General features: G+C 34.9%; 1 protein-coding gene across 6 annotated transcripts in view; it reads right to left on the bottom strand.

Annotated features, from left to right (window-relative positions):
- The window catches only part of lmo7b (LIM domain 7b), a 119,293-nt gene extending 102,290 nt beyond the window's left edge, over positions 1-17,003 (bottom strand). For all 6 annotated transcript variants that reach the window (XM_073843147.1, XM_073843142.1, XM_073843144.1 and 3 more), the window contains exons 1-9: positions 16,730-17,003; positions 15,195-15,268; positions 10,934-11,004; positions 9,962-10,031; positions 9,453-9,559; positions 7,132-7,162; positions 6,122-6,235; positions 2,845-3,043; positions 522-681 (exon numbers count right to left, since the gene is read on the bottom strand). In XM_073843147.1, the coding sequence (XP_073699248.1) occupies positions 522-681; positions 2,845-3,043; positions 6,122-6,235; positions 7,132-7,162; positions 9,453-9,559; positions 9,962-10,031; positions 10,934-11,004; positions 15,195-15,263 (821 nt within the window). In that variant the 5' untranslated portion in view covers positions 15,264-15,268; positions 16,730-17,003. The remainder of the gene's footprint in view (positions 1-521; positions 682-2,844; positions 3,044-6,121; positions 6,236-7,131; positions 7,163-9,452; positions 9,560-9,961; positions 10,032-10,933; positions 11,005-15,194; positions 15,269-16,729) is intronic.
- Between the last annotated feature and the right edge of the window lie 691 nt (positions 17,004-17,694).

The following is a 17,694-nucleotide window of genomic DNA, read 5'->3' as shown; positions in this document are numbered from 1 at the left end:
CACGAACGGTAGTAAAGCCATGGTTAAAATAGTCCATTTGAAGCTACGAGAATACTTGCGCGCAAAGAGAACAAAAATAACGACTTTATTCAACAATTGCTTCTCTTCTGTGTCAATCAATGGGGCCAAGGTCATAAAATTATGGTCGAACCACTGATGTCACATGGACTATTTTAACAATGTCCACTCCTTACTACCTTTCTGGGCCTTCAATGTTTAAGCTGCATTTCTGTCTATGCAGGGTCAGAAAGTTCTCAGATTTCTTCAAACATATCTAAATTTGTGTTCTGAAGATGAATGTCTTGCGGGTTTGAAATGACATAAGGGTAATAATAATGTATTAATAAAAAAGTAATTAATGACCACATTTTCATTTTTGAGTGAACTATTCCTAAAAATCCGTAAAAATCTACTGACATCCTGCTTTACATCTGTTATAAGCTCAGCAAAAGTTGTCATCCAACATTTTTACGCAGAGTCAGTTTCTGAAGCGAAGTGAGTCAGAAAAGGAAGCATCATACCTAGTGAGGTTGCCTGCATGACTCCTGTCTCCTTGCTGATATTCCTGCCTTTTCTTCCTCAGGGCAGACGGGACGTGCACTCTTTCTCTGATGGGGGCATCACTTTTACTGCCATCTGCCATCCTGAAGCAATGTTCCGCTTCTGCGTCACTACAGCAACCTGGTTGAACAAAGGAGCATAAAAGAAAGCTGATAAACAAACAAAATCAACAGTCAAGCGAGATGTCAAGCACACTTCACAAATTTGTGCACATACTCTGTGGGTCTAGTGCAGTTATGTGTTAAGTGTCTATTGCTTGTTTTGTGTTTTTTTATTTTTATTATTATTGACTGTTTTACTGGAATCATTTCTTTGAAAGTTATTTGAGAAATCAGGATATACTTGCATAAAAAAAATACCTTGCATGTATGGTTCACATCTCTTAAACAGCACATTATTTTGCTTTGGCCTTACAGGGATAGTTCATCCAAAAATGAAAATTCTGTCATTAATTACTCACCCTCACGTCATTACGAACCCGTAAGAACTTCATTCATCTTCATAACACAAATCAAGATATTTTTGATCAAATCTGAGAGCTTTCCGACTCTGCATAGACAGCAACGCAACTATGACATTCAAGGCCCAGAAAGGTAAAATAATTCAACCGTAATTTTATGATGCTACAAGAATACTTTTTGTAAACAAAACTAATGACTTCATTCAACAATTTCTTCTCTCCTGTGTCATTCTCCACCACCATTCAACATATTCTGCATGTGTTTGATGCTGCTGACGCAGGAGTCTGTGTTCTGATGTAGAACCTGGATCAACTGCGACTTGTTTACAAGCAGAGAAAGGCGGACGCTGTACATAAAAATAAATCTTCATAAACATTCCTAAAGATTTCAACAGAGAGGATGGGCAATTTTTTGAACAAGAATATACAGACGATCAACTAAGAAAGATGGACGTTCTTAATCAGAATGCCAGCTCCTGCGTCTTTTTTGTTTTCTTTGCACACAAAAAGTATCCTCATAGCTTCATAATACTACAGTTGAACCGCTGATGTTACATGAACTATATTAAAGATGTATTTACTCCCTTTCTGGGCCTTGAACGTGGTAGTTGCGTTGCTGTCTAAGCAGAGTCAAAAAGCTCTCAGATTTCATCAAAAATATCTTAATTTTCCGAAGATAATGATCTTATAGGTTTGGAATGACATGGAGTAATTTAGGACAGAATTTTTATTTTTGGGTGAACTATCCCTTTAACATTTTTAGTATCATGACAAACCTAGAGCACCCCACAGTCCTCCACTCTTCAATTGGCAGCAGCTCTATGTATTACCGAACGGGTGTGGAACGATCAGGAATGTCACACTTACGTGAATGGATCAGGCGAAGGGACAAGGTCTAGGTAGTGAACTTTCATTACCAAGTGTTTGAGATATCCAATATCGAAGTCACATAGTAAACAAGATGGTGGTAACACTTAGAAATATTTAAGCAACAGCGTGGATCATATCTTGAAGCAAATGTTCGATGATTTTACCCATTTGAGATGAGAGAAGAAATCATTTTCATGATCAATTGAGCTTAATTGCAACTAATTTTTGAACTGTGTATCTTAAATTAGTTAAATATAAAAATATTAACCATGTAAAACTCTGACTCCAACTATTTTCTCAACTGGATTCAAAATACCTTGTGTGTGGCGTGTATGTCTTTGTAGGTCATACAAATGTTTTTTTTTATTATTTTTTTTTAAATAGATGTAAAACTATACATAGAATTGTAAACAAATGTTTAAAAAGACTGAAATTTATGGTACATGTACATAACTTTATGTTTTTAAAAAAGAAGTCTTTCATAAATGCAGTCTCATTTATTCCTGTGACGGCAAAGCTAAATTTTCAGCAGTCATTACTTCAGTCTTCAGTGTCACATGATCCTTAAGAAATCATCCTCATATGCTGACCTGCTGAAAACTTAAAAAAAAAAAACGTTTCATAGATTTTTTTTTTAATAACAAACGCACCGTCACATTTAATCAATTTAATGCATCCATGCTGAATAAAAATGACTACATTTCCTAAAATATAACATTATGGCACAATCATTTTGAAAGGCTGTATATACCAATATTTTCAAAAATGTGAATGTGTATAAATAGTACTTTTTAAGAAATCTGAAATGTGATTGGATTCTGTCGGATTGATGAAAATCAGTGCATGTAAACACACCCACTGTCCACTGCAAAGTTCCCACTGTAATGACCAAATCAAAAAGAGCACACAAATTCAATAAAGAACACTAACAGAAACATACATGCAAGTCTTACCTTCACTGCCGGCTCTAAGTGTGCAGTCTGAAGCCACACTGAGTGTGCGAGACTCCACCGAGTCCAGACTCTCAACTGAGTCCTCCCTCCTGTAGCCCGACTGCTTCAGACTGAACAGATCCTCCCTGTCAGAAAACCAGCCCTCCGCGTACCCACTGTCCCTCACACTTGACTTGGACTGCACAGACTCCTCCAGAGCCTGGTAAAAGGTGGATAAATAGCCAAAACTTCAGAGGGTTGAAAAGTGAGTTTTAGCAAACAGACTTGATCGCATGTAGACTTTTACAGTAATTTTACTGAATTAAACAATTACCTACATACTGAGTAATATGTCAGTCAGTTCATTGATAATTACTATGCGGAAACTGGCAACACTGACTTACGCTTGACTGAATCATTTTATCAGTAGCCAAAATTAATGGGGAGTTCTGGACCTGCATGACGTCCTTTGTAAAACACACAGATTCCAAATCACATGAGACTCAATTATAATGTAATGATTCTGGCTACGAGGGGCTTGTTTGTCTTATGGATCTATTACAATGCATAAACACTTGCTAGAAATAATATTGTAAAAGCTGTAAGTGAAATGTTTCAAAATTAAATGAGAAGGTATGTACACATAGCTATAGACACATCAAATTGGTTTTGGAAACATTTTAGCATCTGCACAACAAATCTCAGAATTACACCCTTTTTTATTTTATAAATATCTAATAATAATAATAATAATAATAATAATAATAATAATAATAATAATAATGTAAAAAAAATCTAAAAAGGTATTACATTATAAACACATCAAACTGGCATTTTATCAATTTCACAACGCTAAGACTCACATCCTTGTTTTATAAATAGTTATATAATAATAATAATAATAATAATAATAAACAACAACAACAACAACAACATTATTATTATAATAATATATTTACATTTAGCAGAAGCTTTTATCCAAAGCGACTTACAAAAGAGGACAATAGAAGCAATCAAAAACAACAAAGGAGCAATAACATGCAATATATTATTAGTATTATATTAAGTGTTTACAAAATAAACATAGATTTAAGGCATTTTAAGCTGTAAACACAAAACAATTACAGTTTAACTTTTGTGGACCAACACTGATAATTTCATCCTTGTTTATTCTGTATACACTACCAGTCATAAGTTTTTGAACAGTAAGAATTTGTGTTTTTTGAAGAAGTCTCTACTGCTTAATAAGCTTGCATTTATTTGATCCAAACTACAGCAAAAATAGCAAAATTATGAAATATTTTTACTATGTAAAATAACGGTTTTCTATTTAAAGGTCCCATATTGTACACCTTTTTGGAGGTTTAATTTAGCTGTTGATGTCCTTAAGAATATATATTTGCGGTATAATTGCCAAAAACCATCTCAATATATTTTTACAGCTGCTCTTTTAGGAGCTCTGTCAAGAACAGGTAGTTTTTGGCCCGTCTAATTAATATTCATGAGCCTCTCTTCTGATTGGCCTGTTGTTTTCTGAGTGACGCACAGCCAGGCCAACCACAGGTAACTACTGTCATGTATGCTGTAGCCTGCTTGTGATACTCAACGGGATGTTTCAGAATGGTAATTAATGTTTTTTTGTAAGCTACGATTGCAGTAAGCTATGCAACTATTGCTTTAGTAAAGCCTCTTTCACACTGTGTGTTGATTCTGGAAAATTGCCCGAAAGTTCTGGAACGATCCTGGGTTGGGAACCTAGTAACGTTGCTGGGATCAGTCCCGGAACGAGCGCTGTGTGAACAAAAGCCAGAACCAATGCCATAAAGGCTTTGTTGTAGTGATGATGCACGTTATCGTGCGACTCTTCGCAAAGAAAAAATATATGTGAAAACTGACTATCGTTCGGCAATTTCAGTTTAGTGCAACATAGGCATTGCATTCCATATCTTTACGGGTTGTGTGTAAAGCACGCACAGATTCCGGAAAATTACTTTGTGAATGAACCAAATCAAACAATTCCGGAACAAATCATCGGACACATTATCTGTGCATTTTTTACCGGAATCGCTGTGTGAAATTGGCTAAAAAGTTGACTTGCCATTGGTCTTTTATATTAATGTTGTTCGGAAGCCTGTGTAATGATGTAGTTTCCTGACATCCATCGACTTGTTTTTGCGTTGTTGTTCAGCAATGGAATGGACGCAATGTTGTCTTTGGGTTTGACAAAAGGAGGGTGGGACGGCGGTTGTTGCTCTGGGTGGTGACTGAAGGCGGTGACTGAGTAGATCGGACGTCACATTTTTACAGAAGTCACAGCACCTCGTGAAAAGGCACAGCTACTTTATGCAGGCTGTGTGCATTTTACTGTGGATTGACTGTTTTGAAACTTACATGGTAATTACATAGCCCCTAGACCTCAGTTATCATGAAAAAAGCCAGGAAATTTTGGTTTTGACAATATGGGAGCTTTAAATGTATTTAAAAAAGTAATTTATTCCTGTGATTTCAAAGCAGAATTTTTAGCATCATTACTCCAGTCACATGATCCTCATTTGCCGTTTAAAGTTCAGAAAAACAGCATTTTTTGGAAATAGAAATCTTTTGTAACATTAAATCTTATGTCTTTATAATTACTTTTGATCGATTTAGAGCATCCTTGTTAAATAAAAAGTATTAATTTCTATAATCCCTCTCCCCGAATTACATTTTAAAATATATTAAAATTGAAAACATTTAAATAGTGAAAATATGTCAAAATTGTACCATTATTGCAGTACTTTGGATCAAGCAAATGCAGGATTGGTAAGCAGAAAATACTTCTTTAAAAACTTTTGACTGGTAGTGTAATAATTTTATAAATACATTAAAAAAAAATTTAAACAAAAAAAAAAAACAACACCACCATAAGTTTAACTTTATTAAATGTGACCCTGGACCACAAAACCGTTTTAAGTAGCACGGGTTTATTTGTAGCAATAGCCAAAAATACATTGTTTGTGTCAAAATTATCTTATAATTTAAATTATCTTGACCAAATATTGTCCTATCCTAACAAACCATACATCAATGCAAAGCTTATTTATTCAGCTTTCAGGTGATGTATAAATCCTAATTTTAAAAAAATGTACCCTTATAACTTGTTTTATGGTTCAAGGTTACAAATGGTACTTTAGGCTACAAACAGATCAAACATTACTAATTGATCTTGTCCATCAGCTCTCAAACCTACGTTGCACTTCCTTAAATAAAAAAGAAAATGGGAAGCAAAAAAAATAAAATATCACATTAAAGTAAATACCTTAGATAATGCTGTGCCCAGCAAACCTTCAAAGGCTTTTAGATTCAGCTGTGGTCCAGTGTAAAATGGATCAGACTGGGCCTTCCTCCCCAACCAGTATATAGTTATCAAAACCTGTATGTAACGACATAATGGAAACAGAAAGAAAAAAAAAAAGACTTGAAACAATATGAAAATAAACTAGTTTTTTTTTCCTAATTAACATGTAAAGATTATTATTTATAACTTTAACAAGTTTTAACATGAAACAACACAAAAAACAAAGCCTCTGAGAATTCAGTTCTGTGCGTGATTGCGTGTGGCATGAATGGCTTCTGTGACCCAGTTACATTCCTGGTCTCATCTACAAAACTATGAGCGTTTACACACACACACACACACACACAAACACAGGACACCAACAGGACAGGAATGTGAAAGACAATTGAGACAACAGGGCTTTGTGGTGCCCGTTGGATCTCTAAGATGAATTATTCTCATTTGAATTATTCTTAATGATATTCTAACATATTACCAATGAAACAGATGGGTACCTGCAGATTCTGCGCAGTTCCTAAAATTCCTTTCACATGCTCAAAACTCTTATTAACGTCATCACATAACACTTATCTTTTTTGCCTTAATATTACTTACTCTGAAACAATCATGAGTGCACTGGAGAACAATCTGGACTATCATGAGCATATAAGTGAGCTATTTGAGAACCATCTGGAGGTTTTGTTCGTATTTCAAAATGCTGGTCTTCAAATGAGTCATTAATAGTGCATGCAAAGCAGTGTTTTAAGTGGCTTTTAATGTCTACTTTAAATGGCACCGCAATAACACTTTCAGCAGAGGACTCTGACGAGATAAAATTACAAACCAACTTGTTTGGTATGCAAACTAAAGAGTCAAAGGCCAAATTGAGTCTACATTAAAGACAAGCCATGCATAGACTCACAATGCACCATTTAGTTGAGTAGTTATTGGTTTGCAATTAAAAACAAGCTTTTAAATGCAGGAAAACTTACATTTTTCAGTCTCCTGCTTGTCTCTTCACGTCTAAGCAGAAAGAGAGAAGGAGGTTAAATGTGATGAACATTCACTGTCACACACACACACACAGATCAGTTCCAGCAACTAAATCCACCCCAAACCCTCCAATAAAATTAAGTCATTTCTATAAATGGACCTCAAGTACATACCACATAAGCTTTACAGTAACAATCACATAAACTGATTTTTATTTACAATAAACATTTACAAAGCTTGCTGTGCTAATTTAACAAAGGCAATCGACAAGCGCTCAAAAGAAACTCTAAACTATCTGCCAGAGGAACATACTTGTTCTCGCAGCATGCTGACATAAGACATGTGAGCCATCTGTTTGTCACCATGAACTAGCAAATATGGTTTTACAAAGGAATTCAGCTATTTAAACACCAGACCCTCATTACACAAGTGTCATGTTGTCTTAAAAATAAGTCAGACAGGCTATAAGAAAACAGAACTTGAGCTGCAGTTCTGAGGTTATTAAGTGAAAGTGTGTAAGTTATTTTGTTGAGCCCTAAACCAACATGACCGCGAGAAAGTATGCAACCTAAAAATAGCAGTCAGATCCACTATAGCTTCTCCATAGCATTTGGTTTGAAGGGACAGTCATATGGAGCTAAATTTAGAGGTCACTGTGCCCCCTCGCTCCACCCTCTCGTGCCCCTCGTCCCTCTACAAGGCCAATGGTAGGGACATTAAGCTCTCAGCAGGATGGACAACATGATTTATTGCTCAGGGTTGAGTCAGGACCTGAAAAATGAGGCTGTGTGATGAAATTCACAGAACAAGAGTTGGGACCGAAATTAGTTATTGGAAATACTTCATGGAAAATCCATACGGTCTTGAAAAGACCTTTTTCATAGACAGGGATAATAGAGCAACATTTCCAAACATGGAAGACCTTTGTTCATCTTTGAAACACAAATTAAGATATTTTTGAAGAAATCTGAGAGCTTTCTGACCCTCCATAGACAGCAATGCAACTGACATGTTGAAGGCCCAAAAAGGTAGTAAGAACATTGATAAAATAGTCCATGTGACGTCAGTGGTTCAACCGTAATTTTACAAAGCTATCAGAATACCTTTTGTGTGCAAAGAAAACAAAATTAACTACTTTATTCAATTTATTTTCTTCCGTGTCAGTCTTTGACGCTCATTCTTGGATTTCATCAAACATCTTACTTTGTCTTCTGAAGAAAGAGGAACGAAGGTCTTTACTGGTTTGGAAAGACATGAGGGTAAGCAATAATGGCAGAATTGTCATTTTTGGGTGAACTTTTCCTTTAATTGTATTTAAAATAATAAATTATTATTGATTTATTCAAATAATTCAACTGAAACCATATTTCTTCCATATAGGGGTTCAAATATTGAATAACAAGGGACTTTCTAGTCAGAATGACTGAGAATCACTCTAGTAGAGAGAGAAAACAAGAACAAGAAACAAGGTAGAAGGAACAGAAACGGAACTCAAGCCAAACTAAAACTCATAACGTCCACATGAGCACCGTATCTCAACTTCTAACTATAATGCCACACTTAAACTAAAGCAACTAAAGCATGTATTAAACAATCTATTTCTTTTGAATATCTAGACAATGTTATTGAAAAAGGAAGTTTGTCTTTTTAATATTTTCTACTTGTCCTGCTTCTAAAACAACGTGGATTTGACCAAGTCCTCTTATTTCCAAACCCCTTTTCTCCAATCCCATGTTATTTTACTTTTACAATTTCATTAAGAGTAAACGGGGTCATGAACGTCATTTCAACTTGACTGAAACGAGTGGTTTATGTTTAGAAAACATCTCTGGCACTGATCTTAATAATGATTTACCATCAGCCAATGCCTCACGTCTGACTGCTCCGCTATTTAAATGCCATCAGATTTGATTCAAAATACATTTTCATAAGGCAACTTGACTAAAACATAGGTCTGGGTTGGTCAGGTATCATTGTTTGAGTTTGATGTTGGACAGATAATATGTGACAGGACCCATTCAGTCTTTCATTTGGTATGGAAATGTAATCAGCCTGCAAACACTATTCAAATGAACCCTCTTCCTGCAGTCACATAAAAGACTTACTTCTTTATTTATACTCACACAAACAGCTAAAGCAGTAATAAAGCTTAAATACATATAGATGAGTTTGCATCAGGTGTTTAAAACTTATTGAATTACACAAATATTATGCAAAAGAGACATTAGAAGGCCCAAGCAACAAATCCAACTTTGACAGTTCAACCAGCACTGTAACAAAGAATAAATAAAAACTTCTGCTTTCATTTCTCTCTGCTCACCTGACAGTCACACGTGTGGATACATCTTGCAGGTCTCCAGGATGGAAGAGCTGTGCTTCATTAAGCCCTAGCTTCATACAAGCCTTGAGAAACACATTCACGTTGTCCTGAAGAGAGACCAAGCTTGACTATTGCAGCTAGTGTAAATGAAAAGTTAAAAGTCATCCGCAATTCTTAAGTGTCCATTTAAATAATACAGTTTAGCTGAGAGTACTAGGCCAGGGAAGCTTGGATGACGAAGCTCCACTGAGAATAGACCAGCATAAGAAAGAAACTAGTTCAGCAGAAAAGGGGTGGGAACTGAAGGAGACAGTTGTCAGGTACTGTCCCACACATTCTGAGCATTTACTACTGGAATCCTCTAGACTCGTGGGAAAATGTCTTGGCATTTGCACCGTTTATACAAGTATACCTGAATCATTTGATGATAAAATAATGGTTTCGTTAGACACTACCTGGTTGACTAAAACTTAATTCTACTTTTAAGTTTGCATTTAAAATATGCTCACCAAGCCTGCAATAGGAGTGGAGAGCCTGTTCACTCGTTTGATGATGCCCGGCTTCAAAGTGTTGATCAGACTGAAAATGGATGAAACATATTTTAAAGGATTAGTTCACTTCTAGGGCTTCACTTCCAAGGATTAGTTCGCTTAGAGAAAAATCATCTCCATATAGTGCACTTTAATGGAGATCAGAGGGTTGAAGGTCCAAATTGCAATTTAATGCAGCTTGATACTAGAGCAAAGGGCTATACACGATCCCAGCTGAGGAGTAAGGGTCTTATCTAGCAAACCCATCAGTCATTTTCTAAAAAAGAAAATTAAAATGTATATACTTTTCTACCACAAATGTACGTCTTGCGCTAGCTAGACCTCATGCATTACAATCTGTATTCACATTGGAACGGTCACACGGAAAGTACCGACCCCGTGTTTACAAAGCGCATATGCACAAAAAAAGAAAAAAAAGAAGGTAAAACAACTTATCTTTACCGTTTTACGAGTACACAGATGAAAAACGAACCACACATGACCTGTCCAAGGTGACTACGTAATGCGCATTATAAAGCTAGTGCAAAACAAACATTTGTGGTTAAAAAGTATACACATTTTTATTTTTTTTTGGAAAATGAACGATAATTTTGCTAGATAAGACCCTTCTTCCTCGGCTGGGACCATGTACAGCCCTTTGAAGCTGCAGTTTGGACTCCCAAACCACTGTCCACCATTGAAGTCCACTATACGGAGAAACAACCTGGAATGTGTTCCTCAAAAAAAACCTAATTTCTTTGTGACTAAGGAAAGAAAGACATGGACATCTTGGATGACATGGGGGTGAGTACATTACCAGGACATTTTCATTCAGGAAGCAAACTAATCCTTTAAGTAAAAAAAAAAAAAACTGCAAATCAATACATTGTTATGGTTAAATAAATTAAAGAATTAATAAAATAAATATTTACTAAATAAACAATTACTTACTCGCACAGAAGGACACCATCCTCTAAAGCCACTCGAAAGCTTTTACTTCCAAAACGCTTTTTTGTCACTTCCTGTTAAGAAATTAAACCCAAAAAGATCACATGCACAAACTATGAATAACAACATAAAAAGAGATTTCTATTATGAAGAAATGCTGTTCTTTTAAATTTTATATTCAAAGAATCCTGGAAAAAAGTATCACAGTTCCCCCCAGCTTTCAGCTTTGCCACCACAGGAATAAAATACATTTTAATAGTATATTAAAATAGAAAACCATTTTTTAAAATTAGTTTTTATTGGTTTATATTTTTGATCAAATCAATGCAGTTTGCTGAACAAGACTTTTCAAAAAGCATCAAAAGACAATATTACAGACCCGAAACTTATGAACGGTGGAATATTCATATATAGCAGGTGTATATTTGAATTATACACAGTTGTAATCGAAAATATTCAACCCCCTTGACTTGCAAGACATTTTGCTGCAGACAACAAAATTTCATGAAAATGTTTTAAAGGCATCAGTACAGTATTGGAGAAAGTTTATTAATACACATTTGAGTAATGCTGAGAATGTAAGTTGATAAACAATGAAAATCAATAAATAAATAGCCTCTAAACGTTCATGTTTAAAATTATTCAACCCCCAAAAGTCAAATTTTGCGCAGATTCATGTATTCTTTAAAACCACCAATTAATGCTGCCTATAAGTGCATAGAAGCTTCTGCAACCTCTCTACTGCAATCTTGGCCCATTCCTCACCTGAAAAAGCTTTCAGATCACTGATAATCTTTGGTTTTCTTTCTTTGCTAAACTCAACCTAATATTTTCAATGAGAATTAAATCTGACTGAACAAGCCACTCAAGAACATTCTATGACTGATCCCTGAACCAAACATAAGTACATTTGGGTGTATACTTTGGGATGATTGTCCTGCAAGAAAGTCCATTGATCATTAGCTTCAGTGTTTCTTGCCAAAATGGCCTGATACTTCAAAGAATCAATGTCGTCTTTCATACAGTCATGATTTCCACTTACCGCAACTGTAAACACACCCATAACAGGACTGGCCCACCTCCAAATTTGACAATGGAGATGGTCTTTTGCTCATAAGTTTTGGCTTTTTTTGCACCAGACATACCGCTGATCAATGGGTCCAAAAAGTTCCAGTTCCAGTCATGTCACTCCATAAAACATACTTCTAGAACTCCACAAGTCTATCCTTTTTGTGCTTTTTGGTCAAGAGTGGTATTCGACAAGATGCCTTAACATGAAGGCCATACTTGTCTAGTGTGCATCTTATACAGTGCACTAAAATGTTTTTCCTCCTTTTCATCATCTTGGAAGTCTTCAATATCTTCAAAGTTTTCAATATCATCAAGGTTTTCTGGTACAACATATTTTAAACTATGGCATAAGGCTGCCAGCTGCATCTCTAGGAACTTTTAATGTCTTAGAAATCTTCATGTAGCCTTAGACTTTCTAACATAAAACTATTTCTTTTCTATAGCTTTTGTGAGAGCTCTGTTGACTTTGCCATATGTGCTACTCGACTTCAGCATATGCATGGGCTAAATGAATGTTTGTGCAATTTTGAATTAAATTTGAAGCAATTTTAGGCAATGTTGAATGGGGGTTGAATAATTATGACATAGCTGTGTTATTAAAAAACCTAGAACTCAAAAACATTACATTATATATTGACAGTCACTTTTAATAAGCCAGTAATATGTTACAGATGCAATTTTCATAAAGTACTGCATTCATAACAAAAACTGCTTTATTAACAAACCCATATAAAAGCAAATCCTTTCAGCAACACATACAGATTACCAAGTAAGAATTCATCTCATTGAGTGAATGTCCACAGACGAAACCACAGGCTTTCTCAAAAACATGGCATGCTACTTTCCACTCCAACCACATATATTTCAGAGCACATTCTGATCTTCAGTCATCATATGCAATAGTACACCACATAATTACTTTTACTGTCATTAACCAAGCAAAACAAACTGTGAGCAAAATCAACAAGTGCCCTATAATTCACAAAAAAACACCACCACTATCTCCACTGCTAACCTCAGATGGCACTATCACAAATCAAGCCAAGTTAAGCAACTCTCTAACCAAAACCACATTTTCTCTCTTTTGGTACTGAATTTGTTCCACTCAAATGATCATCCATCAAGTCGTCCCATCCACACATTATAATTGTGCACATTCCCTCCCTCCATTATGCCACACAGTATAACATGTTTAGAGACTGAGGTGCCCAAGCAAGAAGCACCTGACCGTACCAGTCATGTGGTGGAGGGGGCATTTGGCAAGCAGAATGTGACAAACAACTCAGGGGTCCTTTGTGTTCAGATTGAGATGCACTGAAGCATCCATGCCTGATGCCTGGCCAATTCTGCATCCTGATCATCAGCTTGTTTGGGCACATGGAATGTAATCCATCAATGGCCGCTTGTGTACAGTCTACTCTACACCAAAAGAGACCTGAGAGAGCCAAGGCAGACTCTAAAAGATCTAACAGTAACTCACAATTCCATTATTTTATCCCATTTTCAAATACATTTCAAAGCATAGAAAAATTCTGCTTTCATAGTTTTGCATGTCTGAATCACGTGCAACAACAAGAGCAAAAAACACTTCTATTCTAGATGGCACAGGAGTGACAGGACAGGAAATGGTGGTTAGATCTGAGAGGTAAGACTTCAATGCAGTTTGCTGAAAGCAAGAACACACTCAACTTGCAAAGCTAAACACTTAAAAAGTAAATACATTTGAAATATTGCAAAAATGATCTTCTTTTGAACGTCCTATTCACTAATGAATAGAAGAACTGTTTCCACAAACATATAAAGCAACAAAACGGTTTTTAACACTGATAATAATAATAATAATAATAGTTTCTTGAACAGCAAATCAGCATATTAGAATGATTTCTAAAGAATCATGTGAAACAGTTCAAACAAAAATAAAAATTGTCTTATTTATAACTCACCCTCATGTTGTTTCAAACCCATAAGACAATAATTCATCTTCGAAACACAAATTAAGATATTTTTGATGAAATCCAAGAGCTTCTTTGTGCACAATAGGTATTCTCATAGCTTTTAAAATTAAGGTTGAAGCACTGATGTCACATGGACTATTTTAACAATGTCCTTACTTTTTTGGGCCTTCAACATTGTAGCTGCCTTGCTGTCTATTGAGGCTCAGAAAGCTGTTTGATTGTACCCAAAAGTTTTTAATTTGTGTTCCAAAGATGAACAAATGCCTTACGGGTTTGGAACGACATGAGGCTGAATAATTCTTGACAGAATGTTTATTTTTAGGTGGACTATCCCTTTAAGACTGGAGTGATGGCTGCTGAAAATTTAGCTTAGCCATCACAGGAACAAATTACAGTTTACAATATATTAAAATAAAAATTAGTTATTTTAAATCGTAAGAATTTCACAATATTACTGTCTGTGCCTCAGTACATAAGTTATAAATAAAAACATTGTAGAAATCTTAAGTGGTCCCAAACTTGTGAATGGTAGCATATGCCATACACGCAACATGGTATTCTTTAAAATTTCATATAAATACCATGGTACAAAACACAATTCATAGTGAATAAATACTATATCATCAGATACATCACTGTACTGTATTACAGATCCAGTACTTTATACTAAGGCCATTACAATACAAATTTATCGTCCCACTGCAAATTGCTGGATGACATTTAATAAAAGCCACTCCGATGAAAGCAAACAAAGCATTACATCATTATTCAAAACAATTAATAGCTTAATAAAATACCACACATGGTATCTAAGATTCTGTGGAGCTGTACTTGGCTACTTTGCAAATGGTAAAGCTGATAAAAAATAAAAAATAAAAAAAAAAGTCAACCACAAATGGTACAGGTTATCTAAGGCTGCTTTAAAAACATAAGCATTCAAGACAGAAGGGAACTGCATGATCAATGTTATCATGTCTAGTTTCCATTTAATTGGTGCTTCTAAAATAACACTCAGGAAATAAAGCATTTCCTGAGAAGCCCTCACACATGCAAGTGCATGCAATACTAAAGATGTGCTAAAATATTTGTCAGGTTATTTTTTTTAAATATTGCATATTTAAAGCATTTGATTCTCTGAGCGCCCAAAGTACAAAGTCAATCTCAACAAAAGATGAGGGTGAAAAGACCTGCACTTTTGTGGCCAGCATAGGGGAAATACTTGATAATGATGTCATTACCTCAAGCCATCTCTGTGCCTCCTGGAACGCAAGCTCACAGCTGACTGCAGACTGCTGACGCCACTCCATCACACCTGTGTGCATTTCACAATGAAAACTAATATGAATATAAACCCATTTAGAGACAAACTACATTCAAAGACATGAACACAAAAATCTGACTCTGTATATTGAAATATATATTTATACACTACCAGTCAAAAGGTTTTGAACAGTAAGATTTTTAATGTTCTTTAAAGAAGTTTCTTCTGCTCACCAAGCCTGCATTTATTTGCTCCAGTACAGCAAAAACAGTAAAATTTTGAAATATTTTTACTAAATAAAATAACTGATTTCTATTTGAATATATTTTAAAATGTATTTTATTCCTGTGATTTCAAAGCTGAATTTTAGCATCATTACTCCAGTCACATGATCCTTCAGTACTCATTATAATATTCTGTGCTGCTTAAAAAAAACAGCAGAGTAGAAATTAAAAGCATCTTTGCTACACACACACATACATACATATATATATATATATATATATATACATATATATATATATATATATATATATGTATACTGACTCAAAGCTTTTGAATGATATAGTGTATAATGTTACAAAATCTTTTTATTTTAGATGAATGCTGATCTTAGTATCTTTTTATTCATCAAAAAATCCTGAAAGAAATGCACTGTTCTAAATATCTCAACTGTTTCAATAATAAAAAAAATCAGTTTTGACATCACAGGAATAAAATACATTTGAAAATATATTTAAATAAAAAAACATTTTTTTAATTAGTAAAAATATTTCATTATGTTTCTGTTTTCGCTATACAGAAGAGACTTCTTTAAAAATAACACGCATTAAAAATCTTACTGTTCAAAAACTTTTGACTGGTAGTGTATAACTGTATATGAATATTTATATAATATTTTAGATGAATAATAATAAAATAGATTGAGCATCCATTGTTATTTCTAGTTATTTTTAATGTTTACTTTAACAACAATTGTTTCCAAACAGTTACAACATTATTATTTAAAGTTGTTGGAGTTGTTTCACTGTAGGAAGCAGATGAAGCTGTAAATTAATACAACTGTAAACATGTAAAACAGTGAAAGACAAAACATACAGTAAATATGTATCACAGACAATCAATTTTAGTGAAAATTAGACTAAGTGTGTCAAAGAATAAAGCTGAAATCAAGCAGCTCTGCAATAGCATACAGATCTATTACATCAAAAACATATAATAATAATAATTAAAAAAATATGACTTGTTTTAGTAATGTCACTTAGTAGTTTTAATGTCATTACGCATCATCTTATCTAAACCAACATTTATTCTAATCGATTTAGGTGACACCAAAGGACAAAAAAACACCACCAATAGAGAAAACTGACGTCTCTCGGAGTGACTCTGAACGGGTTAAAATGAACTTCCATCACCTCCATGTTTGCAACCCCAAAATGTTTCATGTGATTCATAACGCTGCGCACCTGTGGCACCCCACAAGCATCTCAAGAGGAATGACTCAAAACTTACCTGCTAGCCTCTGTTTCAATTACTTTTATTGATTTCCTGTAACTACTCTTACATTTCACTCCCCAGATGTGTCGACTCGAAAGCGCAAGGTGTTTCCCGCTACCAGTGCTCGTGCCTCCAACACAACTCTTTTAATCTGTTGCAAACATTGCTCTTCAACTTCACACCTTGAAGTCTCTGCAGCCCTCGTTCCACCGAACTTGCTTGTTGTCGTGAGCAGGAACAGAAAAGTCCCGGTTCGGTGATGAGACAGAGGCGGTGAGCGCACAGGACAGTTTGCTTGTTTGCAGAGACAAGTGCATATGTAGTGATGATGAGTTGTTTAAATATATGCCACGCCCCCTGCTGCTATAAAGAGTGATGATATGGGTCGTGATATGGCATAGGAGCAGCAGATGGCGCCAAAGATTCACTTCAAAAACGTTGTCATCTTGTTGAACGCCGTAGAAAAAGGCAAGGGCTTAAACTTTTTATCAATACATACATCTTAGCACTTCAGTTGTAACATGAAAAATAACCCTTAACACTATGTAGTGGAGAAGTAAATTAAATTATTTAATAAAAATGACCATACAACCAGCTAACAAAAAAATGTTTTAATAAACTTTACCGTGAAAATGAAATTATGAGTGTTTTATCATTTCAAATTTTATTTGGATAAAACTGATCTATGCCTAAAAAAAAAAAATGAATTAGCATACATGTTAGGTCTAAATATGGACTGTGGTTAACACTGCTAGGTGCTTTTAACCTCACAGATGAGTTTGGGGTAGAAAGCTAATCTATCAGGCTATTGTATTATTATTTATTCATTTAGCTATAGATGCAAACTTGTATGCTTATATATTTCCATGAACATTAAGAAAAATGTTTCATGAATTTTCACAAATCTCTTTTCCACACAAACCAGTTTAGTGATGCCTATTCATGCCTGTTAAGATCCAGAAAGTACTAAACATATATGA

The sequence above is a fragment of the Garra rufa genome, chromosome 6, assembly GCF_049309525.1.
Source record: "Garra rufa chromosome 6, GarRuf1.0, whole genome shotgun sequence".
Classification (NCBI taxonomy): Eukaryota; Metazoa; Chordata; class Actinopteri; order Cypriniformes; family Cyprinidae; genus Garra; species Garra rufa.
This window is presented reverse-complemented; position numbering and strand designations above follow the sequence as displayed.